Here is a 27,186-nt window from a genome sequence, read left to right on the forward strand (position 1 = left end):
GCTAAGAGCTACCTTACTGTAAATGCATTTTAACAGTAAGAATAAGAAAAAACTGAAAAAAATCATTATTTCTCAGTTAACGGCCATTATAGTTTTAAAATCATACATGCCTCCGTAATTAAAACCCACGTATTGTATTTGCCCATTTGTCCCGGTTATTTCACCATTTAAATGATGTCCCTATCACAATGTATGGCGACATGGAAATAAAAGAGCATTTTTTCCGTTTTGCATCCATCACTATTTACAAGCTTATAAAAAATAAAAAGAAATATTTCATCTTTACATAGATACTTAAAAAGTTTAGACCCTTAGGTAAATATTTGTTTTTTATTTTTATTGTAATGGTTTTTGTTGTTGTTTTTTTTATTAAACATTTTATGTGGTTATTTTTGGGAGGGTGGGATGTAAATAGTGTTTGATTTGGGGAAATATATGTGTATTTTATTTATTTTTTACTTTTAGATGTAGTTTTACTTTTTGAGTTTGTTTACATGACGTCACTCTAAGCGTACAATGTACGCTTAGAGGGACATAGGAGTCAGAAAAAGTGAAGCTTCCGAGAGAAGCTGTCGCTTTTTCTGCGGGGGAGAGGAATCAGATTGGGCACCATGGCCCGATTCATTGATTCCTGGGTTAACGAATCCGCTGCCGGGAGCGCACATGTCGTCCTTGACGTATTTATACGTCAAGGAGGACTAAGTGGTTAATATATACAGGAGTTCATACAGTTTAGTATAAACAGTGAATAAAATGTGCATCTCATATATGGTTATAATACTAAATGACCTTTACTGTGCATAATGCCCATAGACACCATGTATGACTATTATAGTGATGTATTCTATGCATAGACTCACTCATTTTTAAAGCCAGAACGTGTGTTATTTGTAAAGATTTTTTTATATTCTTTATATATACTATACTACTATATTTTTACAAATTTATATTTTTACTTACCAATACTAGATCTCTAGGTAATGCCTATGTGTACAACAATGCAGATATAGTGCTAATAATAACAGAAAGATGTACAGTAACGTTGCCATGCAGATTTTTAAGCAAATGTTTTGAATCGACTACTTTGATTTTAGGTTATCTGTTTAATTGACCTGAGGAAGTAGGCTGTGTCCCGTGAAATGCGTTGTCTACAGTATAACCGTTTTTTTAAATAAAGACACCCTTGTTCCACCTATGAGAGTCTTCTTCTGGAGGTAAGAGCCTTCCGTTACCAATTTTACTACCATCGCATACGTTTGGGCACCTCCACCGATGTGCTTTACTTGTGCAACAAGCGCTAAGCATCTCTGAGAACTCCTTCAAGACTGTTGGAATACCATTTCAGGTGACTACATCTTGAAGCTGATCAAGAGAATGCCAAGAGTGTGCAAAGCAGTAATCAAAGCAAAAGGTGGCTACTTTGAAGAACCTAGAATATGTCATATTTTCAGTTGTTTCACACTTTTTGGTTATGTACTATACTTCCACATGTGTTAATTCATAGTTTGGATGCCTTCAGTGTGACTCTACAATGTTCATAGTCATGAAAATAAAGAAAACTCTTTGAATGAGAAGGTGTGTCCAAACTCTTGGTCTGTACTGTACGTCCATCGTTCAACCAGAGAACAAAGTACAACACCAGCCTGCTCCCTCACATATTCCTGCTGATCCAGAGGAAGGCGAAAAAACCCTAACAAGGCATGGTCCAATTAGTCCCAAAAGGGAAAAAATTCCTTCCCGACTCCAGATGGCAATCAGATAAAATCCCTGGATCAACATCACTGGGCATTACCTAGTAATTGTAGCCATGGATGTCTTTCAACGCAAGGAAAGCATCTAAGCCCCCTTAAATGCAGGTAGAATTTGCCATAACTACTTCCTGTGGCAATGCATTCCACATCTTAATCTTACTGTAAAGAACCCTTTCCTAAATAAATGGCTAAAACGTTTTTCCTCCATGCGCAGATCATGTCCTCTAGTCCTTTGAGAAGGCCTAGGGACAAAAAGCTCATCCACCAAACTTTTATATTGCCCTCTGATGTATTTATACATGTTAATTAGATCCCCTCGAGGGCGTCTTTTTTTTCTAGACTAAATAAACCCAGTTCATCTAACATTTCTTGGTAAGTGTGACCTTCCATCCCACGTATCAATTTTGTTGCTCGTCTCTGAACCTGCTCTAAAACTGCAATATCTTTCCTGTAATGTGGTGCCCAGAACTGAATACCATATTCCAGATGTGGCTTTACTAGAGAGTTAAACAGGGGCAATATGCTAGCATCTCGAGTTTTTATTTCCCTTTTAATGCATCCCAAAATTTTATTAGCTTTAGCTGCAGCAGCTTGGAATTGAATACGATTATTTAACTTGTTGTCGATGAGTACTCCTAAGGCCTTCTCCAAGTTTGATGTCCCCAACTGTATCCCATTTATTTTGTATGGTGCTAGACCATTGGTACGACCAAAATGCACAACTTTACATTTTTCAACATTGAATTTCATCTGCCTTTTATGTGCCCATATAGCCATCCTATCCAGATCCTCAAATGTACACAGAAGGATCCGCAGACCAGGTGCTGGTAGAAAAATGCTGTTTTTTCTTTATTCAAAAAATTCCATGTTGCATAGCAATAAAACCACAGGGTTCAACTGACGCGTGTCGGGCTTACAGTCTGCCCTTAGTCATAGTACTACTATGACTAAGGGCAGACTGTAAGCCCGGCACGCGTCAGTTGAACCCTGTGGTTTTATTGCTATGCAACATGGAATTTTTTGAATAAAGAAAAAACAGCATTTTTCTACCAGCACCTGGTCTGCGGATCCTTCTGTGTACATTTGTGGACTGGCTTGGCTCTTTTGATCCTGCACCTGCTGGCTAGTTCCTAGGAGGTAGAGTGTTCTGAACTTTTCTATTGCTCTATCCAGATCCTGTTGCAATATGTCACTATCTTCCTGAGAGTTGATGATTCTGCACAATTTTGTATCATCTACAAAAAATGGCAACATTGCTTTCTACTGCATCTGCTAGATCATTAATAAATAAATTGCAGAGCACTGGACCCAGTAATGACCCCTGTGGGAACCCACTGCTGTTTTCTGTCCATTAGCCAGTTCCCTATCCATGCACACAGACTCTTCCCCAGTCCTTGCATCCTCAACCTTTGCACCAGACTTCTGTGGGGAACAGTGTTGAAGGCCTTTGCAAAGTCCAAATATATCACATCTACAGCATTCCCAATATCCACATTAGCGTTCACTACCTCATAAAAGCTGAGCATGTTAGTCAAACAGGACCTGTCTTTAGTAAACCCATGCTGATGCTGAGAAATAAGATTATTTACTACTATGAAGACATATATAGTATCTCTTAGTAACTCCTCAAATAGTTTGCATACGACTGATGTTAAGCTTACAGGTCTATTATTTCCTGGATCTGATTTTTTTTTTGCCCTTCTTAAATAATGGGAAAATGTGGGCTGTATGCCAATCCACTGGGACTCTGCCAGTTGAAAGAGAGTCACAAAAGATAAGATAAAGGGGTTTATCTATAACTGAACTTAATTCCCTTAGGACCCGAGGATGCATGCCATCCGGGCCAGGTGCCTTGTCTATTTTTAATTTATTTAGTCTTGCCTTCACGTCTTCCTGCGTTAAGTATTTAATATTACAATTGGAAGATTGAGACTCTTCTGCATCTGAAATTTGCAACAGTGATGTTTCCCTTGTAAAGACAGAAGCAAAGAAAGCATTTAATAACTCTGCCTTACCTTGGTCATCCACTATTGAGTTCCCACCCTCATCCTTTAGGAGTCCAATACAGTCAACCTTTCTTTTTTTAGAGTTGATGTACTTGTAAAACTTGTTTGGGTTAGATTTGATATCCCTAGCGATTTGATTTTCAGCTTCAATCTTTGCCAGCCTAATTTCTTTTTTACAACTTTTATTGCACTCTTTATAATTGCTTAATGCAGCCTCGGTCCCCTCCTGTTTTAGGACCTTATAGGCATTCTTTTTTTACTTCATTTTATCTCTAATCTTTCTATTCATCCATCTAACAAATGTTGAAACTGAAAAATGTTACTTTTTTATGACAAGTAAACGATCGTTTTAAATTTGATACCAGCAAACTGGAAGAAGGTGCATCAACATCATGTACTGCTTAAAGAGACTGAAGTCTCCTAAAATTGCACTTTTTATTTAACAGTTACCTTCAGCAGTATAACACAAGCTAAAACGTTGCATCCCCGCGGCAGATCACTACATTTAAACCCCCAAAATCTTAGGGCTAAAATCCACGACTTTCAAAGTGGTGGATTTTGCTGCCCGGGGTGGCAGAGCTTTGAGCTGCAGCTCTGCCTCCATTCACGTCAATCCCTGCGGATCTCCGCCTCTCCCCGCCCCTCTCAATGAAGGAAGACGGGCGGGGAGAGGCGGCGATCAGCGGGGATTGACACGCATGGAGGCAGAGCCGCAGCCAAAATCTGCCTCTGAGGAAGCGCTCCCCATATTTAGCCCAGGGAATTTGGGGTGTATAAATGTAGCGATCTGCTGCGGGAATGCAGCGTTTTAGCTTGTGTTATAATGCTGAAGACGACTGTTAAATAAAAAGTGCAATTTAAAGAGACTTCAGAGTCTCTTTAAAAAATAAAAATGGTGTACCATATATTAGGTGAATTTACAACAGATCATGTAGGATAAGTAACATGAATGAGTATGAAAAGAACACCCCAGAGAAGCCAAGTTGTCTTAGAACTTACTGGAGTACAGCATGGGCAAATAATGCAGCAGTTTAACAAAAACATAAAAGCATTGCAAAGAGTATGAGGATTTCATTATTTACAGTACATAATATATTGAAGAGCTTAACAGAATCCAGAGAAATCTGTATGCAATGGACAAGACCAAAAGTTTTATTGGATGGCCATAATCATAGGGCGTGTAGTGGTCCTGCATTTAAAAGAGATGCAATTCCATATTGGTAATCCCTGCAAGGGCTCAATAAATCTTTTAAAAACTACTCTGAGCAAAGTTTGTTGTTGCATCCTCAAGTGCAAGTTAAAACTACCATGCAAGGAAGAAACCATATATAAACCCTGACCACTTCTCTGAGCCCAAACTTTTTAAAACAATATTTTAGATTAGAATGTAAAAATTAAAGGTCAGGAAGCTCATTTAAGATGAAAATGGCCAGATGTCTCCAAAAGGTTTCTTCTAAAAGCCTTCTCCCTAATACACTATAGATAATTACCTGAATACCACATTTCCTGTGAATCTGGAGTTTAAGGCAGTATAGGGCCCGGCTCATACTGTCCGGATGCACAATGGAGTGGTAACAGCGGATCCGCACATGTTATGTCATGGAGCATCAGGCTTCCATTAGATTACAAAAGACACAGGATTATCATTGGTCTGCTGCAAACCAATGGGAGCCTGAAGCTTCTAATGGGGCTGTGATCTGTATACCCACACTTCTTCCATGCAGAGGACCCAAGCGGTGCCAGCCAGCGGCTAATGACCTGAATGGATAGCAGAAGGTGAGTAAAGGCGAAATGTACGCAGCAACTAGCCAAGTGAGAAAGGACATTGTCTGTTATCGTAGGCTTCTACTAATTCCGTCGGCATCCGCTTTGTCGCGTACTGCCCATTGTTGCAATTTGCTTGTTGGAATAGTGTAGTGAGTGGATCCTATTGCTTTGCATAGCTTCCGTTCGCATTTATGCCAATCCGTTCCTTTAGTTAACCCAGACAGAACGTTTTCTGCACAGTGTGAATCTTACCTTAATCCTTCATTGTTAAATATTATAAATAACTATTCCAGTTCAGCTACATGACTTAGCACAGAAAATGTCACCAGTACTGCAAGTATGGATAAACACAGTCTGGTGTGCAGATCTGACAAGTGATGATCCATCATAGTAGCATAGCTGGAAATGCACTTTTACACTGCAACGGCTTAGGCGGTAGGAGTGGAAGTGCCAAATCCTCTAAGGCAGGGGTCACACTTGTGTTTCAGTTTTCTGCATGCAGTTATTTTTTGTGTGTATGTATGCAGAAGAAAAGGTTTTTTTGTTTTTTTTTTCACAGCAACTAATGTAATTTATAGAAAAAACTGACAAAATGTGCAGAATTATCCTGCAGGATGTTTTTTCTGAGCGCAAAATCTGCATTCAAGTGTGATCTAGCCCATTGATTAACATGATTTCTTAGTTGAAATCAGTTTTTCTGTGCAGAAAATGCGCACAAAAGCCTAAAAGTGTGACTCCTGCCTCAATGTCTTTGATAGTCCCATGCTTCTGAAGTCATGGCACTTGGCCTTTGGCTTTCAGAATTTTTTTTTACAGGGTACATATGCTTTTTCATATTTTTACATTGCTTATATGGTACAAGCATACCTGTGGTGAAATTAAAATACCAAGAAATCCACTAATGCTGATAAGTTATAACTACCTGACACCTGTAGCTATATTTAACGGAGCCCTGTATCAGCCTGTATAGGAATTGCCATGTTTCCTGCAACTGGACATAGATTTAGCCAGAGTATTGCACTTTTAGTGCATTTCTCTATTTACAGTGGAAAACATACCCCTTGTTCCTGTGTTTTGTTTTTTTTGTCTGTTTTATGATGTTGCCTCCACCAGATTCAAAATGAGCAATATAGTTTAGCAAGACCACATGAGAAACTGCATTTTATAGTGAAAATGTGGCATACGGTCTATAATTGATTGCTTCTGTGCTGATCTTTTCCATACCCTATTGTGTTGCATCTTGCAAACTTTGCTTCATGCATTTTCTTTTTCACAAAACAATTTTGAGCATTGTAACCTTTATAAGTTGTTCCATGTGTGTTATTATTGACCAACTTTAATAAAAGATATTTAAGTTAAAAAAAAATATTTTTCTAATAACGGTATTTCTCAGTTTGAACGTTGGCTTTAATATCTCCCACAAGTGAGTACAGTTCTTACATTTTTGTAAATATTTTATCTTTTCATGGGACAATACAATGTAAAGTAGTAAGTGTACAGCTTATATAACAGTGTAAAGTTGCTGTCTCATCAAAATAAGTCAACTGACTGCCAATAACTAGTTCACCACCAAGGAGTTTTTCCCTTTATGGACTAGAGCAACTTTCACATTTCAGCGCTCCTCCCTTTCATTTGCCAATAACTTCAGCACTACTTACCACAACAAAATTATATACATCTTGTTTTACCACCAATTAGACTTTCTTTGGGTGGTACATTTTGCTAAGAATTATTTTATTCTAACTGCAATTTAATGGGAATAATAAGAAAATAATGTAAAAACAAAATTGTTTCTCAGTTTTCGGCCATGATGGCTTTAAATAATATGTGCTACTGTGGATAAAACCCACACATTTTATTTGTCCTGGTTATGCTTAAAATATGTCAATATGTCCCTAATACAATGTATGGCGACATTTTATTTGGAAATAAAAGTGTATTTTTTCATTTTTTGCATCCGTCCCTAATTACAAGCCCTCATTTGCAAAAATAACAGTAATATACCCTCATGACACACATATTAAAGTTGAGTCCCTAAGGTAACTATATATGTGTGTGTATGTATGTATGTGTGTGTGTATATATATATATATATATATATATATATATATGTATATATATATATATATATATATATATATATATATATATATGTATATATATATATATATATATATATATATATATATATATATATGTGTATATATATATATGTATATATATATATGTATATATATATATATATATATACATACATACATACATACATACATACATACATACATACATACATACATACATACATATACACACACACACACGTTTTATTTTGGTAACTGTGGGGGAGGTAAGGGGTTAATTACTGGGGGATTTTATTTATTTTAAATACAAAAAATGTATGTAGAGCTAACTTTTCTATTTGGCCGCTAGATGTCTCACCACTTTATATTCCTGTGTACTGTGAAATAGTACACAGTAAGTAAGGCGTGTTTGTTTACTTTCACTTTGTCAATGACCACATTTACTTCATTGATGCAATAACTCATTGATCCCAGCTGGGACTTTGATCCCCATTCGCTGATTAGTGTACTAATGTGTGGCGATGAGAATGAGTGTGCGGCAGGCAATTGTGGCGAGGTACGTCTATCTATGCCCCTGAGAGAAGTGAAGTCTTGTGAGGTGACAACTAGTTAATGTCTAAACCTCTGGCAACAAAGTTGAGTAGAGTTGCGATGTGTTCCCTGTAACAGCAGGAACAACACTAAATTAAAAGCGTCACTACACGATAAACGTGTGTTGCGTTCCATAGTCAATGAAAAGTCTGCTTTACCGTCAAGGTTAACTTGTGTGTTTTATGGTAATGCACAAGGCTATACCACACTGCACTGTGAACACTGCATAGGTTGAACATTGCAATATGGCAAGCTACGTTAAAATGCAGCCGTTACACCACTGATACTGGTCGAACTCGATGGACGTATGTCTTTTTTCAACCAAAATAACTATGTAACTATGTTAATGTAGCCTAAATGTAGAATGTCAAAATTCTGCCCAATTAGATGAAGGCTTTCCCGATCCTCCACGAACCCTGCTGCTGGTTGAGACCCTCTTCATATTCGTAGCCATGCTCCCCCTCCGTGTAAGAGCATGGCCACAAGCACTATTCAACATTAATGTTGAATATTATAAATATTATTAAAAAAAAAGGGTATCAGCGGAGGGGTGCAGGAACCTTTAGGCTGGTTTCACACGGTGTATTGGCGGTAGTGTTGCGGTCCGGGAACCACACCACCAAAAACAGGCCTTAGGGGATTACCCCAGTAATCCATGTCTGGCAGCAGGCCAAGCAGGAAGTGAGGCTCTCTAGAGCTCACTTCCTGTGACCAAAAAGAATTGTGCGGAAGTGTATTGACAAAATACACTTCCGCGCATGCGCAGCCATGGACATCCGCAGAAAATTTTCCGGTGGGCCAAAAGGTGAGGAAAAAGTGGCTACGCGCGCCGCGCCGAAGGTTTTGGATAAGTTGTGCGGTACACACGCCGAAAAACATGAGGGTTAAGTTGTACGGAGCGTGCTGTGCCAAAAAATGGGTGTGGCCATGGACAAGTATGTGGGTGTGGTCACGGGTGGAGACAAATTTACATGAACTTAGCGATGTGGGACATTAGATTAGGACTGTGGTGGCGAACTTTTTGGAGGCCGAGTGCCCAAACTGCAACCCAAAAGTCACTTATCTATTGCAAAGTGGCAACAGCAATTTAAACTAAATACAAACGTTTTAACTCCTACATGAACGGTTTGGAAAATCCAAGTTGAAAATAAACTGTGAAGATAAACAATTTCATCCATCCTACTCCTGAAAAATGTATTCATTTTTTAAGAACCTCCCAGTTTTATATTCTTTATTTATGATGATGATTCAGCTTTTCCCATAGTCTCGCTGTTAGTAATCATGAGACCCCCAACAAAACAAATTCAGCAATCATGAGGCCCCCAACAAGACAAATTCAGCAATCATGAGGCAAATAAATAGACAGCATTTCACCTAAATAGGCAGAATGCCCCCTTAATATGGTAGACACCTCTCACCTGGCTTCTGAATTCTCCTCTACTGGCTGCTGTGTCTGGCTGGCCTGGCAATACTGTTTTTGGCTGGATTGGGGATGATGTGTGGGCTGAAAGGCCTTGCGGTGATGCTGGGCTGTGCTTGGCTGGTTGAAGTAAATGCTGGCCTGACTGGTGGTGATGCTGTGGCCTTTTTGACAGTGATTCTGGGCTGGTTGGCTGGTGGTGATGCTAGGCTGGCTGGCAGGCCTGGATAGTTTAGGTAGTGACAGGTGCCCCCTAGTTTACATAGCGCCAGGAGCCCACCAGCTCAGGTAGTGACAGGAGCCCCCAGTTTAGGTAGCGACAGGGACCCCCAAATTAGGTAGCGACTGGAACCACCAGGTTAGGTAGCGACTGGGGCCCCCAAATTAGGTAGCGACTGGGACCACCAGGTTAGGTAGCGACTGGGACCCCCAGTTTAGGTAGTGACAGGAGCCCCCCAGTTTAGATAATGACGGGAGCCCCCCAGGTTAGGTAGTGACAGGGACCCCCAGGTTAGGTAGCGACAGGTGCCCCCAGGTTAGGTGGTGACAGGAGCCCCCCCAGGTTAGGTAGCGACTGGGACCCCCAAATTAGGAAGCGACTGAGACCCCCAGTTTAGGTAGTGACAGGAGCCCCCCAGTTTAGATAGTGACAGGAGCCCCCCAGGTTAGGTAGTGACAGGGACCCCCAGGTTAGGTAGCGACAGGTGCCCCCAGGTTAGGTAGTGAAAGGAGCCCCCCCAGGTTAGGTAGTGACAGGGACCCCCCTCACCTTGCAGTGTCAGACCTCAGGATCAGCCGGCGACCCGACCAGTTAGAGCGGGCGCACCGATGCACTACGCTCTGTATGCGGAAGTGATGTCACTTCCGCATACCGGTGCAGTGTGCTAGGTCCTAGCGCCCGCACTATTGGTCGCCGGGGCGGCTGATCGAGGTCTGATGGCAGGGGGGGGGGGGGGGGAGGCAGCGGTTGCCGGGGGGCAGTGGGCATCCAGGGCAGGGCAGATGCCCCAATTTGCCCGACGTGCGGACGCCCGTGTGCGCAGCGCATAAAACTTGCGGTGGTTGTTTTCTAACACGTGCGTCAACATAGAATGATATGACTCCTGGTCCGCCGCAAGAGTCGCACGGTAACGTAGGTATGAGCTCTCGTTGGATTAGGTGTACCGTGTCGCATGTAGTGTGATATGCCCCATAGACTTTCATTGCCCTAGCATTAGGCTGCGGTAAAATATCGCAACGCTCCAGTGTGAAAGGCCCCTTAGGGGAGTTAGAGGTAAGTACTGAGGTAAGTATCTAGTTCGGCCCCCAGCTACAAGTATGCTTTAAAGAATAATAGACTGCTTTGAAGAACCTGCTTATTTTTCTTAAAGGGAACCTGAAGCAAGTAAAATTATTAAAAATAAACGAATGACATAGCTGCAAATGAATATTACATACTTACCTCACCATCAGTTGCTCTCAGAGGCTCACCATTTTTTTCTTCCAGTGATCCCTTCCAGTTCTGACAATATTTTGTCAGTACTGAAATATACCAGTTGCTGTCAGTTATATATCAGCAGCTGTCAGTTACAACTGAATGTGCAAGGTAATGTCCATGTTTCCCTATGGCTCAACTGTGCGATATTACTGTTTAACAGTCTGCTGACCAGGAAGCGGTTATGGATTAATGGCCAGACGGAGAATTCCACTGATCACAGTGGACAAATGGGATTCAGGAGAGGAGAAAGTGATTGAGTAGTAGACTACACAGGAGGTAAGTATGACCTGTGTATGGTTATTTTGACTATTTTCAGTCCAGGTTCTCTTTAAGCCTCTTTTCCACGGGCAGTTGAAAGGGTTTAATTCATTGCCTATCAGCTGTTACAGTCCAGTTCACCATCCGGGCGCTTGCTAGCATTCACCATGGGTATAGGACAGACCCCCTATGGAGTTTATCTGAGCACAGCAGTTGCCGTCCTCAGGTGCAACATGAACGTTGCTTGTGGTGGGCAGCTGGGAAGCTGAACTGCCTGACAAGCAAGCAGTTCAGCTGCCCTATGGAAAAGAGGCCTAAGCATAGCAAGAGATGTGAAAATGCATTCTGGCAGGTCATTAAAGAGGAACTTTAACCCAGGAATGATCTTCATCCCAATCAGTAGCTGATATTATGTATTTATATAACTCTGACATCTTCCGCAGCGTTGTACAGAGTATATTGTCTTGTCACTTAACTGTCCCTCTGAGGGGCTCACAATCTAATCCCTACATTACTCCTTTGGCTATGTATGTATTGTGTATGTATCGTAGTCTATGGCCGATTTAGGGGGAAGCTAATTAACTTATCTGTATGTTTTAAAACTCCTTGCAGATGTTGACCTGGCCTGGGGTTTGAACCAGGGACCCAGCGCTGCAAGGCAAGAGCACTAACCACTGTCACTGTGCTTCCCTTTATCCACAAGATACCCCCTTTCCCACAAGAAATATTTACCTTTTCTTGAATAGATCATCAGGGGGGTCTGTGTGGCTGATAATGTAATAAAACCCCTCACACAGTGTGATGTCATGACCATGGTCTTGACAGTTGGCTGTCTGTGAACTTTGTTGCATTGTGGGAAATAACAGCTTTTTTTCCAACTGCCAAGCAAGCAATATCTCAGTAAACGAACATTCTGTACAGAATAGATCACCTTTCAGAACTAAAGACGCCACCACCAGTGATAATACATTTCAGAATGTAGATCAGGGAGAGGAAAGATTTTTACAATGGGCAAATGCTGATTAAAAAAAAAAATGGTACTTATCCGTTAGCCGGGCGCATCCTCTAGGTGGCGACAAAACTCCACCAGAGTTACATCTTTCCCTACTATCCATGTCGGCCTGGAGGGGGAATAGTAATTAGCGCCACCTGCTGGATGCGCCCGGCTAACGGATAAGTACCTAAGAAAAAAATAAATAAATAAATATATATATATATATATATATATGAATATTGTAAAACAATAAACCATTTTATTCATTGTTATTTTCACTACAGTTCCTCTTTAAATTGTGGCAAGGACACATTAACTATTCAGAAGCAGAAAAGGCTGTTATAAAGGATAACTACTTGCAAAATGCCCCCTCAACCTCTGGAACAGACTTGAAGGCGGCCAATGATAGTCTGGAAATTCCCTACAGCCTATTTTATTATTATTTATTTATTGTATTTATAAAGCGCCAACAAATTACGCAGCGCTGGACATTAGTTTAGGTTACATACAATATTTAGGGGTGACATGCAGCAAAATGACAATACATGAATACAAGAAAGACCAGATCATGCAGCACAGTATGAGTACAAGGTAATGCTTAGTCACTGGAGGGGAGCATGGAGATTAGGCAAGTTAGGTTCACTCAGATGCATAGCATGGGTTCACAGTAATGGAGGTGCATGATCAGTTAGGACACAAAAGGAGGAGGACCCTGCCCAAAGGCTTACAATCTAGAGGGAGAGGTAAGAACACGAAAGGTAGGCGACCAGAGTTCAGCTGTGGGTTTAGAGCACTTGTGAGGGGTAGTAGGCCAGAGTGAAAAGGTGAGTTTTGAGGGCTTTCTTGAAGATGTTGAAGGAGGGGGCTGTCCTAATGGGTGTAGGTAGGGAGTTCCATAGTGTTGGAGCAGCTCTTGAGAAGTCCTGGAGGCGTTCATGGGACTGGGTAATGTGGGGGGCGGTTAGGCGCAGTTCATTGGAAGAGTGGTTTGAGCGGCTAGGTGTGTACCTCTGAGTAAGATCAGAAATGTAAGTTGGACAGGTTTTGTGGACAGATTTGTAGGTTAGACACAGTATTTTGAATCTGATTCTGGACTGGAAAGGAAGCCAGTGGAGGGATTCAAGGAGGGGATCCGCCGTGGTGGAGCAATGGGAGCAGTGGATAATTCTGGCTGCCGCATTCATGATGGACTGCAGTGGGGCTGTTCGGGTCAAAGGGAGACCAGACAGCAGGGCATTGCAGTACTCAAGGCGGGAAATTATGAGGGCATGGATGAGGAGTTTGGTGGTGGTGGCAGAGGTCAGGAAAGGGCGATTCTTACAGATTTTACGAAGGTGGAAGTTGTAGGACTTTGTGAGGTTTTGGATGTGGGGATTGAAGGAAAGTGCGGAGTCCAGGGTGACACCCAGACAGCGGGCTTGAGAGGTAGGGTGAATGGTAGTGTGGTTAACAGTGACAAGCACATCTGGGAGGTTCATGGATGGCAGGGGTGGGAAGATCATAAATTACGTTTTGTTTAGATTTAGTTTCAGGAACCTAGTGGACATCCAGAAGGAGATGGCTGATAGGCAGGAGGAGACCATGGTAGTGGTGGATATGTCAGGGGTGTGGAGGTAGATCTGGGTATCATCTGCATACAGATGGTAGTTAAAACCCATGGAGGAGATAACCTTGCCAATGGAGGATGTGTATAGGGTGAACAGTAGGGGGCCAAGGACCGAACCTTGGGGGACTCCCACCGAGAGGTGGTTGGGGGTGGACGAGGACTCATTGAAGGCGGTCGTGAAGGAGCGGTTGGAGAGGTAGGATGAAAGCCAGGACAGGGCGAGATCGTGAATGCCTATGGACTGGAGGAGTAGGGGATGATCTACTGTGTCAAAATCTGCTGAAAGGTCAAGGAGGAGGAGAATGGAGTATTTATTTTCAGCTTTAGCTAAGGCAAGGTCATTGACTACTTTGATGAGAGCAGTTTCGGTTGAGTGGGCAGGCCAAAATCCAGATTGCAGTGGGTCTAGCAGTGAGTTGGCATTGAGGTACTGGGTCAGGCGTTTGTGAACCAGACTCTCAAGGAGTTTTGAGGCAAAGGGGGGGAGGGAGATAGGACGGTAGTTGGAGGGTAGCGAGGGGTCGAGGGAGGGTTTCTTGAGCAGGGGTAGTACAGTGGCCTGCTTGAAGTCTGAGGGGAAGGTGCCTGTGGATAGGGAGAGGTTAAACAGGGTAGTGAGGTCTGGGGCCAGTTCCGTGAAGTAAGCCTGGAGTAAATCAGAAGGGATGGGGTCAAGGGGGGAAGTAGTGGTAGGGGAAGTCTGCAGTAGGTGGTTGACTTCCTCGGTGGTAGTAGGAGTGAGGGGAGGATAGGGTGGAGGATGAGCTGGTTGGGAGGGGGTGGGAGGTGAAAATTGGATATTTCCTGGCAGATGGAGACAATTTTGTTGGTGAAGTGGGTGGCTAAATCTGTGGCAGGAAAGGGAGTTGAAAGTGGCAAAAAGATGCCGGGGGTTGGAAGCTTGTGCTCCGATGAGCTTGGTAAAGTATTCCTGCTTCGCATGAGCAAGGGCAGTGTGGAACTGCAGCAGGTTCCTCTTGTACAGTACTGTAGGAAATCCTGGTTAAGTCTAGTTTTCCTCCATTTCTGTTCAGTGGCGCGTGTTTTCCTCTGGAGGTTGCAAGTATGGGTAGTGCGCCAGGGCTGGGGGTTAGGGGGTCGGTTGCGGCGAAATATTGGTGGAACAGCTTTCTCTAGGGCTGATGAGAGAGTTTGGCGATACTGAGCTGCAGCAAGATTAGGACAGGTTAGGGTGGGGAGAGCGGAGGAGAGGGCATGGAGGGGGTCAGCAAGGACACTAGGGTTGAGCTTGCGTAGGTCTCGCTGCCATTGACCAGGTGGGTGGGCGGGCAGTTTGGAGGTGCCTTTCCGTGAGGAGGTTGAAGGTGCTGATTGGACTTAAGCCGTTTTTACGCGATTCTATTTTAGGCGCGATCAATTGTATCGAATTCCATTACATTGATTAAATCAGACATGTCCGATTGGGATTTGATTGATTTGCATTGAAAGCTAATGAAAATCGATCACACAATCGATCGAATCCTGATCGGACATGTCGGATTTAATCGATCTAATTTAATTTGATCGGTCGCGCCTGAAATTGGTGTAGAGGGGGCTATTTGCATCTTTTACACAGACTACTGAGCTGTGTGCTCAGCAAGCAATTGTTGGGCTGCAACAAGCATTTACCAGGCAGCAGCAGGCAGTTGTGAGAGTTTGAAGAGCATTTCACTGCCTATTAACAGTCTGTGGAAAAGAGGCCTTGGGCAAGTATACTGATGCTGTGCTTATGCAGTTAGAGAGTTCAGAAGGATGCCAGGCAACTGGTATTGTTTAAAAGGAAATTAACATGGCAGCCACTATATGCCTCACACTTCAGGTTCTTTTTAATAGCTCAACAGTCAATGGAAAAGAGGCCTTAAATTAGCTGTGTGCTCAGCAAACAGTTGCCGGGCAGCAGTGAGAAGTTGTGAGAGTTTGAGAAGCATTTCACTACCTAGCAACAGTCTGGAAATGAGCCCTTGCCGATCGTGCTGAATATGCAGTTGCCCTTTAAAAAATATTTTCTCACAGGATAACTTTTGTACCATGGTAGATATTTTTTTGTCATGGTAACATTTTCTGATTGAAATTAACGAGGTAGCAATTTCTGACGGGACGGGGGAGGTTACGCACCACAACAGGACAGGAGGAGAGTTAGACTGAACCATAAGAGGAAATGGGGAGGAGACATGTTTTGTAGTTACTAGTCAGTTCCCTGCTAGAACACATGAAAATGAGACTAAAAACATAGCTGCTGTCTACAGAATGGCGCAATCCTTTCGCCATGTGTTTATGTGAAGCAAGTATAGTAGCTGGGCACCTTTGGGAACAGGTTTAGAAAAGCTCGCTCGCTCCCTCCCTCAATTGTGAACATTCATTCTACCGCTAGATTGTCGCAGAAACGTTTCTCTTTCTTATGACGTTTAATGCATGCGCCGTTTGAGCATATTCATGGCGACTGAGAAGGAAGAAGACAGTGATGGGATTCCTGCAGATATACAGGAGGGAGAGCGGGGAACTTTCCGCTGTCTGTTATGCTGCATTAGCGTTCCAAATCGTGAGTCTTGCCGTCCGACGTTCTCTATGTCACAGTGTCTGCGGACAGTTCGTGCTTTATGATCAACATCACAGCTGATATATATGATACTAGGGCTTTCACAAGGATCATTAACACTCAAAAGCTAAAGGTGCCATCTCAACCGAGTTACGTTTTTTTTTTTTAAAGGGATACTGTAGGGGGGTCGGGGGGGAAATGAGTTGAACTTACCCGGGACTTCTAATGGTCCCCCGCAGACATCCTGTGCCCGTGCAGCCACTCATCGATGCTCCGGCCCGCCTCCAGTTCACTTCTGGAATTTCTGACTTTAAAGTCAGAAAACCACTGCACCTGCACGCCCGTGTCCTCGCTCCCGCTGATGTCACCAGGAGCGTACAGCACCGACACAGACCATACTGGGCCTGCGCTGTGCGCTCTTGATGACATCAGCGGGATCGAGGACACGGCAACGCAGGCGCAGTGGTTTTCAGACTTTAAAGTCTGAAATTTCCAGAAGTAAACCGGAGGCGGGGCCGCAGCATCAGTGACTGGCTGCGCCAAAACAGGATATCTGCAGGGGACCATTAGAAACCCCGGGTAAGTTCAACTCATTTTCCCCTGACCCCCCCTACAGTATCCCTTTAAGTATCAAGTAGCAATCTAGTACACACTTTCAATTATGATTGGCGAATCACTGACATTTTACCACCTCCATGTAGTATAAGGAATTACCTACATATCTGCTCATAGTACTCCATATCTGTTTACACTCCTACTACATGGCGGTGGTAAAATTGGTCAGTGATGACCAATCATAATAATTAATAAGTGTGCACCAGGCTTTAGTATTTTAGTGCTGACATTTTCTGCAGTGCTTAATGCTGGGGATACATGGTACGTTTCTGTACCGTGTATCGACCAGCTGATAATATTCAGCTGGCCCGATCAAGCCGCTCGACCCGCTGATAAATAAGTGCCGGACGGGGCGAGCGGTAATCGATCTGCGGGGACGCGGCTGGCGTCGATCCGGCGGCTAATCGAGCCGATGGTCAACCCGTGTATCCCCAGCATTACAGCCTTGTCAGAACTGTCCCTCAGAAGGTCTCAAAATCTGATCCCTACTATAGTCATCTATTCAATTTAACATAGTCTACACTAAAGGTGCCCATACATCGCCAGATCAACCAAGAGACAAATCTTGCTCTGATTGAATCTGATCAGAGAGCGATCTGTTGGCTGCCCATACACCGCAGGTCGATTTCAGCATGAAATCTTTAGGGAATTGGCCTTGTGTTGCCACCTCTGTTGCTGTCCCCCCAAATGTAAACATGAACCGGGCATAAAAATACTTTACCTGTTTATTGTCACTGCTAGTGTCCAGCCCTCCATCTTTCGCATTTGCTCTCCATGTGTCTACCAGTATATAGCTTATGGGCCATGACTTCACACACACGCCCCATGACACCCCTGGCAGCCATGTGGGGCTCCGATGTGGAAGCTGGACACTAGTGGCAATAGCGGACAGGTAAAATATTTTAATGTGCATGGGGCACATTTACATTTGGGGGGCCAGCGACTGGGCGTTTTGTTGCTCCTCCCTATATCGTATGCTGCACCTGATCAACTAAGATGGCCTGAGATTTTCCAGTATGTCTGAAATCGGTTGACTCATTGATCAGGAGTGCTTGTTGCGGCACTGATTTTCATCCGATTCCATAATAATTATCTAATCAAATGGTCGATTGGCTGCAAATGCTAGGTACACATAATGCAATTTCCCATAAGTTTATCCCTCACGTGTACCATTTTTTCAGACTAAAAGATGCACATTTTCTCCTCAAAAGTGTGTGTGCGGGGGGGGGGGGGGAGATAGGGGTGCGTCTTGTAGTCTGAATAATACAGCTTGGACTGGTGTCTGGCATCTCCCCCACAAGTACGGTACATACCATACAAAACTGTAGCTGTCCTGGTGTCCCTTGTGTCCTCTGCTGTCTTCCTGGGAGACAGATCCCAGCTCCATGCTGTGCGGTGTCCGTGAGAGCAGCTTCAACCTATGTGGAAAAAGTACAGTAACGTGAATGGCTCTGTCACTGGGACAATCACAGCAATTGCTGAGTAGCAGCGAGTGCAGTAATTGGCCCCAATGACAGAGCCATGGTGCCGCCCACAAGACCATCATCTTCAGTAAAAACACAGTAATTCAAGTTAATGTACTTCTTCCCCAAAGGCTGAAGCTGCACTCGAGGACACAGCACGGCATGGAACTGGAAGATAGATGAGGGTGCAGTGGGACACAGGAGGATACTAAAGCTACAAGGGGGGCACACATGAGGTACAAGACACCACTGCAGCAAAAGAGATCAGCAGAAGTGCCAGGTAATTGGTATTGTTTAAAAGGAAATATACACGGCAGCCTCCATATGCCTCTCACTTCAGTTTTCCACAAAAGTTGACTTAACCACCCTGGCGTTCTATTAAGATCGCCAGGGCGGCTGCGGTAGGGTTTTTTTTAAATTAAAAAAAAACTATTTCATGCAGCCAACTGAAAGTTGGCTGCATGAAAGCCCACTAGATGGCGCTCCGGAGGCGTTCTTCCGATCGCCTCCGGCAGCCAGAAGTAACACGGAAGGCTGCAATGAGCAGCCTTCCGTGTTTGGCTTCTCCTGTCGCCATGGCGACGAGCGGAGTGACGTCATGGATGTCAGCCGACGTCCTGACGTCAGCCGCCTCCGATCCAGCCCTTAGCGCTGGCCGGAACTATTTGTTCCGGCTGCGCAGGGCTCAGGCGGCTGGGGGGACCCTTTTTCGCCGCTGCTCGCGGCGGATCGCCGCAGAGCGGCGGCGATCGGGCAGCACACGCGGCTGGCAAAGTGCCGGCTGCGTGTGCTGCACTTTATTTGATGGAAATCGGCCCAGCAGGGCCTGAGCGGCAGCCATCGGCGGTGATGGACGAGCTGAGCTCGTCCATACCGCTAAGATGGTTAATAGAATTGATTGATAATGCGATTGTTCAGGATCAAATTGGGCCCATCAGCTTCTTTGTTTTCATGCAGTACAATCTGAATATTCAAATATACGATCGTTCACTAAAAATTGTACCTTAAGTGGGCCGGATTGAATCTGAACAAATTTTAGACAAATTAGATCAACACTGTTGGGCAGGAGCTTATGTTACCTTGGACGATCCAACTTTGTGTACATCTGACTGAGAGCAGTGTGCAGCGAAGATTAATCTGCAGGGACAGTGAGCAGAATTTTCCTCTACTCGCTCTTTATACTCTGTTCCAACCGGTTTTGTAAGCAATAGACAACACCTCTGCATTGTACTTCTAAATCTTCCTCAGTGGATGCTTAACTGATCTGCAGGGAATGTTTTTGTAGAATAAAGTACTACTGCACAATCCAAATTAAATTATAGACATACTAAGCCCAAATGTAATCATTTATCAAATTAATTTAAACCGTATTTGAAGTGACACGATTAGATTAACATAGGTACATATAGCGCAAGTCTCCAAGTAGATCATTTCAGCGCTCACTCTTCCCCACGCTGCGCCTGACCTGGGCGCTGCGGTAGACAATGTTGTGTCTATGGCCACGTAGCAGTGTAATTCAGGTGCCAAATTACTTCTCCCTCTGAGTTGCTACAACTCAGAGGGGGAATAGTAATTAACGTTGCCTAGAATTTAAGTGGCAGCAGTCTGAGCCGTCATTCGCCTCACCCTGCGCCAAAGTGACTGGGCAGCGAAGATCCATGTACACCACAAAACTAAAGGTGCGCACACACCTTTGATGACACCCCCGTTGGTTATCAGGCACAGAGCCCCAGGGCGACATCGCTGGGCTTGGCTGCACAGACTAGCGTCGGTGGTATAGCTGATGATGCGCTGTGTTGCTATGCGTGGAGGGGTGGGACGATGGAGTGGCGCATGCGTGATGTCACGTGGAGGGAGGGGGAATGGCATGCACAATGAAGTTGGCTGTCACTCGGCCAAGTTTATCCACCGAGCTAATAACTTACAGGGCGGCGGTCGAGGCAGCGGTCATTATCAGCCGTCTCAGTCGACGTTAGTCAGGCGTGGGTACATAGCTTAAGAAATTGGCTGAAGTCCCTTTCTATTTTCCAGTACAAAAAAAGTTAATAATTAAACCTGCTATATATGGAAATGAGCTTTTCAAATTTAGGCTGATATCCTGGAAAGTAAATACATGTAAACTATATTACAAGATGCAGACCGGCACTTTCCTTTTACTCGTTTTTATTTCCATATGATGCAGCCAAAACAACATCACATCTCAGTGAAACCTTTGTTCCATGGTGTATACATATGTAAATACATGTAAACCCCCTAATCTGGCTAGGAACAAACTGCTGATAAGGTTTTAGTGCTTTAAAGTTCAAAGGGTGATTACTTCTGTTTTGCAGCACAACAAAGCAGATTTGGCATCAGACTGTCATTGCTGCTGTTTAAAATGCAGTCTTAAAGTGTACCTAAGACATTAGGAATAGTACATTTTTATAACTATTAACTGAAAAATGTATTCATATAATATTATATTGTATTTTCTCATTACAATTTGAATACACTGGGGATCCTGACTTACTGTAGGGGGAAAAAAAGAGTTGAAAGTACCTGGGGCTTCTAACGGTCCCACGCAGACATCCTGTTCCTGCGCAGCCAGTCACCGATGGTTGGGACCCTGCCTCTGGTTCACTTCCGGAATTTGCGACTTTAAAGTCGGAAAATCACTATGCCTGCGCAGCCGCGTCTTTGCTTCCGCTGATGTCATCGGGAGCGTACTGCACAGGTGCAGGCAGTACACTCCCGGTGATGACAGCAGGAGCGAGGACGCGACTGCACAGGCACAGTGATTTTCCGACCTTAAAGTTGCAAATTTCGAAAGTGAACCAGAGGCGGGGACTGGAGCATCGGTGACTGCATAGGCACAGGACATCTGCGGGGGACCATTAGAAGCCCCAGGAAAGTTCAAGTTTTTTTTTTCCTAACCCCCTACAGTACACCTTTTAACTTACCCCAAAATTGCATAACTATGCTTGCAACATAAACACCATGTTAAGTTCCAGTTTTAGTTTGCAATCTCAGTTTTGTAGAGCAGGTTAACACTAAGGGAATATAATCATGTTTTATTTTCCAGATAGTATAATTGCTGGTGAAAATGTCACATCACCATTTTAAGTTTTGTTTCCCTTTGCCAGGCCCAAGCCTAAATGATCATATACGTGGTAAACGTCACACACGAATGTGTGAGGAGCGTGCCAAGCGTCAACAGCAACAAGAGTGCAGTGTGTTTGTTAGTGGTTTCTCAAAAGGCATCACAGAAGACCAACTCAGAAATGTTTTTCAACCAATATCGTCTGTCAAGAATGTTGTTATGGATAAAGACAAGGTCAGAACCACTTTCTGCCCCATGCTAGGAACTTGTAATGCTTCACTATTTCAGGTTGCGGTGATTATCCCCAATGCTACCTTTTCTATTGGTTTTGGAGACATTTGGGTCCTTATTCAATTCACTTTTTCTCCTAAGTTTTCTCTTAGGTGATATCTTCACACCATATCAATAAAATGCCTTTTAAAGGATACCTGAGGAGAACTGGAAATTCAAAATGGACACTATATTTGTGTGTTGAGGTGTGCAGATTCATACCCCACCTCCTGTGTGCCATATGCTGTGCATGCGCAATATGTCTGCTCGGGTCGGGCTGGGTACACAGCAAGCCAGGAACGTGCACACGCATAGTGGTCACATAGCTACCAAGCAGTAAGAGTATACACACTTCTCCACACACACAGTGTCCATTTTTCATTTCCAATTCGCCAAGCCACCAGCAAGCATGAAAATACTCAGAATAATGTTGACAGTACTTTTTCACCTACTTTTGGTTAGTTTTTCAATTGCAGAATGCTGAAAAGTTATTTCAGACAGAAGATGAAAATTATCTTTTCGGAGAAAACTTAAGAGAAAAGGTTGATTAAATATGGACCTTGGTAACTCCTTGAGAAAATTATGAGTTTGCATGGGTGATAACTTTTATAATTTCCTTGCAATAGGGTGAGCACATTATTATTATTCCCCTCCATACCCTTCCGGATGGAAGCAGCTCCATCTTCCGCCATGCATTCATTCCTTCTTCTCTCACTTGTCAATAGCAACAACTTGGCCTGTGTTCAATTCGCTTTTTTTCCTGAGATTTCTCCTAGATCACCTTCACCTATTTTTATCACTCTGCAATTTAAAAACTACCAAAAGTAGCTAAACCAAATTCTGTCAGAATTATTCTGAGTATTTTCGTGCTTGTTGGTGACTCAATGGACTTCCGAGGGGAAATGGGAGATTTTACTCACCTGGGGCTTCTTCCAGCCCATAGCAGCCGTCTCGTGCCCTCGCCGCAGCCCCAGTCCTCCTCCATGTCCCCGCTGGCCGCCCGTAAGCATCGTGACTCCGCCAGCGGGTTGGGTCACCTGTGCAGGCATTCCTTCCCCTCGCGTCCACGTCATCTGGAGCGCACTGCGCCTGTGCACAGCTACTGCACAGACGCGCAGTAGCTGGGAAAAGCCCCAGGTGAGTAAAATTTATTTTCTCCTTTTCGCCTCGGAAGTCCTTTAAAAGGTATTATATTTATAAGGTGTGAAAATATCACCTAGAAGAAAGAGTGAATTGAATAAGGCTCCATAAGCCATATGCAATTCACTTTATCTCCAAAGTTGTCTCCTAGGAGATAATTTTTCATCTTCTGCTTTAACTAACTTTTCAGCATCTGCAATTGAAAAAGTACTAAAATGTAGGTACTGTCAGAATTATTCTGAGTATTTTCTTGCTTGCTGGAGGCTTAAACGCCATTTTATTACAGTATAATCTCAATATAATAAACTCTGATATAGAAAACATTTGGGTATAGTAAACTACCTCTCCAGGCCCCCAGCCAATCTCCATTATAAGTCTATGGGTGCAACGCCTGGTATAGTAAACTCTGATATAATAAAACTTCTGTTATAGTAAACACGTTTTTTGGCCTCTACGTGATGTTGGCTCAGGATATAGTAAACAGTGAGCGGTGCATGCGTCATGTCAGTGGAAAACCCATGGTTGACTGCACTCTTCAGGCTGGTTGCAACTGAGTTCATGCATTTGTAAGACAAGAAGAATGGCACTGGCACTGGCCATTCAACTCCGCACACAAATGAATCTAGCCTCCTTTTCTTGCCACAAACAGAGCTTTCTGTTGGTGGCAACTGATTGCTGCTGCAGTGTTTCCTTTTTTCTTTTTTTTTTTTAATTATTATTAATTTAATTGTCATTTTATTTTAAATATTTTTTTGAAAATGTTTCCCTCCCCCTAGGTCCAATCAGGGTGATCGCCTCTCATAGGCATCAGCCTATGAGAGGGGATCGCGTGGTGAGCCGCTCCAGGGGACAGCCAAGTGACTAGGCTGTCCCCAGTACACGCAATGTAAATAAACCGCTGTTTAGTCAGTCAGTTAGTTTTCTTACAGCTTGCCAGCAACGATCGCCGCTGACAGGCTGCGTGATCACAGCTAATCTGCAGCTATCCCTTAATACTCAGACCAGTTGCTGTTGAAATGTTTGTTTACAATGCTGCTTTAAAGATCTCTCTGCCCATGCAATTGAATGGAACTAGATAGTGTATTACCTTCTTAAAATGTTTACGCATGCAAATGCAATTCAAGAAACACTCAACTTATAAAATGATGTGTCCGGTTACGGTAGATCCAAAATAGCATATAAGTCAACAGAGACTTGCCATGTGGTCATAGTGATCGGTTCTGTCTCCCTTACTCCTTGTCATATGTTCATAAACATGACCTGGATGCTCTGCTGCCTCCCTGCGGCAATCCCCTAAAGGCCCTTTTACACTTAATCAGTTGCTCTCAGTTATAACTGAAAGAAAACTGATTTTTAAAGTAATGTCCATGTTTTCCTATGGCACAGTTCCCACTAAACGCGTTTTAACTGAAATCTTTTTCACAATGCACTGCTATGGAAAAAACCGCGTACCAACGCGTACTAACGCATACCAACGCAGCACCTTAACAGTTTAACTGCAGCACAAGTCTGTTTTATGATTTCGCTCATACACACATTGTTCATACGCTATTCTAAACTCTGCAGAGGTGGCCAGTTGAGGCTATCTCAGCATGTGAGCATGTTCCCCTCCATTCTCCTTCCATTGGGCATAATGCCATTGTGTGTCGTGCCATCAATTCTCTAACCCCTCCTTTACAGCGCTAGTGTTGTTGTTCTGACTGCAGGATTGAGGCCGATTCTGATGGAAGAGACTAACACTCTGGCTGGAATGTGAGATGAAAGAAGCAATTTTTTTCATAACTTTAACCTCTTGAGGACCGTGGGCTTAAACCCCCCTAGTGACCAGGTCATTTTGTTCAAAATTGGCCACTGCAGCTTTAAGGCCAAGCTGCAGGACCGCACAGCACAGCACACAAATGATTCCCCCCCCCCCTTTTTGTCCCCACCAACAGAGCTCTCTATTGGTGGGGTCTGATCGCCCCTGCATTGTTTGTTTTTTTAAATATAAATATTTGTTGTTTTTTTTTTTTTTATTAAATTCGTGTATTTTTTAAATATTTTATTCCCTCCATCCCTCCCACCCCCCAGGCAGCCAATAACGGCGATCGGCTGTCATAGGATTCAGCCTATGAGAGCCGATCGCTCTCTCGTCCTCCAGGGGGACAGCCGTGTCACACGGCTGTCCCCAGTACAGTGCTGCTGCAGATCACAGCGCTGTACAATACAATTAAGCGGCGGTTTCGCCGTTACAGTCTCCAGAGCGGCAATCGCCGCTCGGAGACTGAAGGCGGAGCTCCGCTCCGCCCACCAAGCAGGAGATGCGCGCGATCTCCTGCAAATGCAAGCCCCAGGACTTTCCGCCAATCGGCGTTAGGCGGTCCTGGGGCTGCCGCCGCGGCCACGCCTGCCGGCGTGTAGCCGTCGGCAAGTGGTTAACATAGCCTTCCTAGCGGTATTGACGGTTATACACGTCAATACAAAACATGCTGTGAACAGTATTGATGTGCATACACGTAAGTACTCTCCTGCACTGTATACTAGACCCTTGCTTGACATATTTTGTCAAGTTACAGAAAAAAAAAGTAATAAATTAATTAGACCACGTTTTGCACAGAAATCCTGGGAAACTGAACGCCAGGAAGGGACAACTGAAGTGAGAGGGATATGAAGGCTGCCATATTTATATCCTTTTAAACAATACCAGTTGCCTGGCAGCCCCTCTGTTCTATTTGGCATCAGTAGTGTCTGAATCACACCAGAAACAAGCATGCAGCTTATCTTGTCAGATCTGAGCATAATGTCAGAAACGCCTGATCTGCATATGCTTGTTCAGGGTCTTTGGCTACAAGTATGAGGGCTCGTTTCCACTATTGCGTTGCGAAATCGCTGCGGCAAAATTCGCATGCAGATGCGAATTTTGCATGCGTGTGCATGCGAATTTTCGTGCGAATTCGCATGCGAATTCGCATGGATGATGATGCATGTGAATTTAACCATGGCAATGCCGGTGTGCTTTTCCATTGATTTCATGCGAATTCGCATGCGAATTCGCATGAAAATTCGCATACCAAAACAGCATGCGAATTTCCTATTAAATACATTAGCGGCGATTCGCATGCGTTCCACTCTCAGGCGAATTCGTTGGCTCTTTTGTGCGTTTTTTCACCGCTGAAAAAAACGCACCTCAACAACGCTACAGTGGAAACAGGCCCATCCACTTGCATTACATGTGCGAATCTGCATGCGTTGGACGCATGCAGATTCGCGATAGTGGAAACGAGCCCTTAGAGGCAGAGGATCAGTAGGATAGCCAGGCAACTGGTATTGTTTAAAAGGAAATAAATATGGCAGCCTGTATATCACTCTCGCTTCAGTTGTCCTTTAATGTGATGATTGATAGATAGATTTAATGTTCTTTCCACATCTCAAGAGAAGTACCAGTTTGATTGGGAGGAGTGGGGCAATTATAGTAGGCACAGGTGGGGGGGGGGGGGGGGCTATGGCCGTCAGTTGTACCTCCTTTTTATGAAACTTCACTGTCTTAACCATAATGAGTGGACATATTGTGTTGGGTGGGAGGTCTGGGAGACCTTATACCTGCAAACTTGTGTTATTGTTGGGTTGGGCTTTATGATGACATAAGAATATCTTTAGGACTCTATGTTGGGTTGTCTTTTCACGGTATGATATTCACTTATGCAGTTCTTTGCTTACTTATAAGGAAACGCATTCATTTGTTTATATTTTTCTTGCTTATGTTAATGGATGATAATTGTACCATGTTGATGTTGCTGGGTCTTTGGACTCAGTCTGTTTGGCCATTGTACTTTACGTAGTTTTTGAGTTTTCTCGGCTTTTTTATACCTGTTTCTAATAAAGCATTTTGTACACTTACTTTAACCTCCCTGGCGTGTAACCTTTTTCTGACCGTTTAACACCGATCGGCGGTGGGAGAGTGGCGCTCTGGGGACCGCCTAACACCAAATGGCTTCATCTCGCGAGATTAGCAGGGAATGAGCGCTCACTCGAGCGTGCGTTCTCTGCTGTAAACAAAGCGGAGCCACGCAATCAGCCTGCCAGCCACGACCTGAGCTGGCAGGCTGAAATAAAGATAAAAAAGCCAATAAACATTTGTACAGCACTGCGATCT

The 27,186-nt window shown here is 43.8% G+C and overlaps 1 protein-coding gene and 1 long non-coding RNA gene across 3 annotated transcripts in view; one reads left to right on the forward strand and one right to left on the reverse strand.

Moving 5' to 3' along the window:
- Positions 1-24,352, reverse strand: part of LOC137538204 (uncharacterized) — a 31,024-nt gene extending 6,672 nt beyond the window's left edge. Inside the window, exons 1-2 of one of the 2 annotated variants that reach the window (XR_011024709.1) lie at positions 24,190-24,352; positions 18,416-18,520 (exon numbers count right to left, since the gene is read on the reverse strand). This is a non-coding gene — a long non-coding RNA (uncharacterized lncRNA). Of the gene's footprint in view, positions 1-18,415; positions 18,521-19,644; positions 19,728-24,189 lie in introns of those variants that run through there. The other variant, XR_011024710.1, reaches the window with a different exon arrangement.
- Positions 16,204-27,186, forward strand: part of TUT1 (terminal uridylyl transferase 1, U6 snRNA-specific) — a 41,266-nt gene continuing 30,283 nt past the window's right edge. Inside the window, exons 1-2 of the mRNA XM_068260240.1 lie at positions 16,204-16,490; positions 21,688-21,878. Of these exons, the coding sequence (XP_068116341.1) occupies positions 16,364-16,490; positions 21,688-21,878 (318 nt within the window). The 5' untranslated portion in view covers positions 16,204-16,363. The remainder of the gene's footprint in view (positions 16,491-21,687; positions 21,879-27,186) is intronic.

The sequence above is a fragment of the Hyperolius riggenbachi genome, chromosome 11 (genome assembly GCF_040937935.1).
Source record: "Hyperolius riggenbachi isolate aHypRig1 chromosome 11, aHypRig1.pri, whole genome shotgun sequence".
NCBI lineage: Eukaryota > Metazoa > Chordata > Amphibia > Anura > Hyperoliidae > Hyperolius > Hyperolius riggenbachi.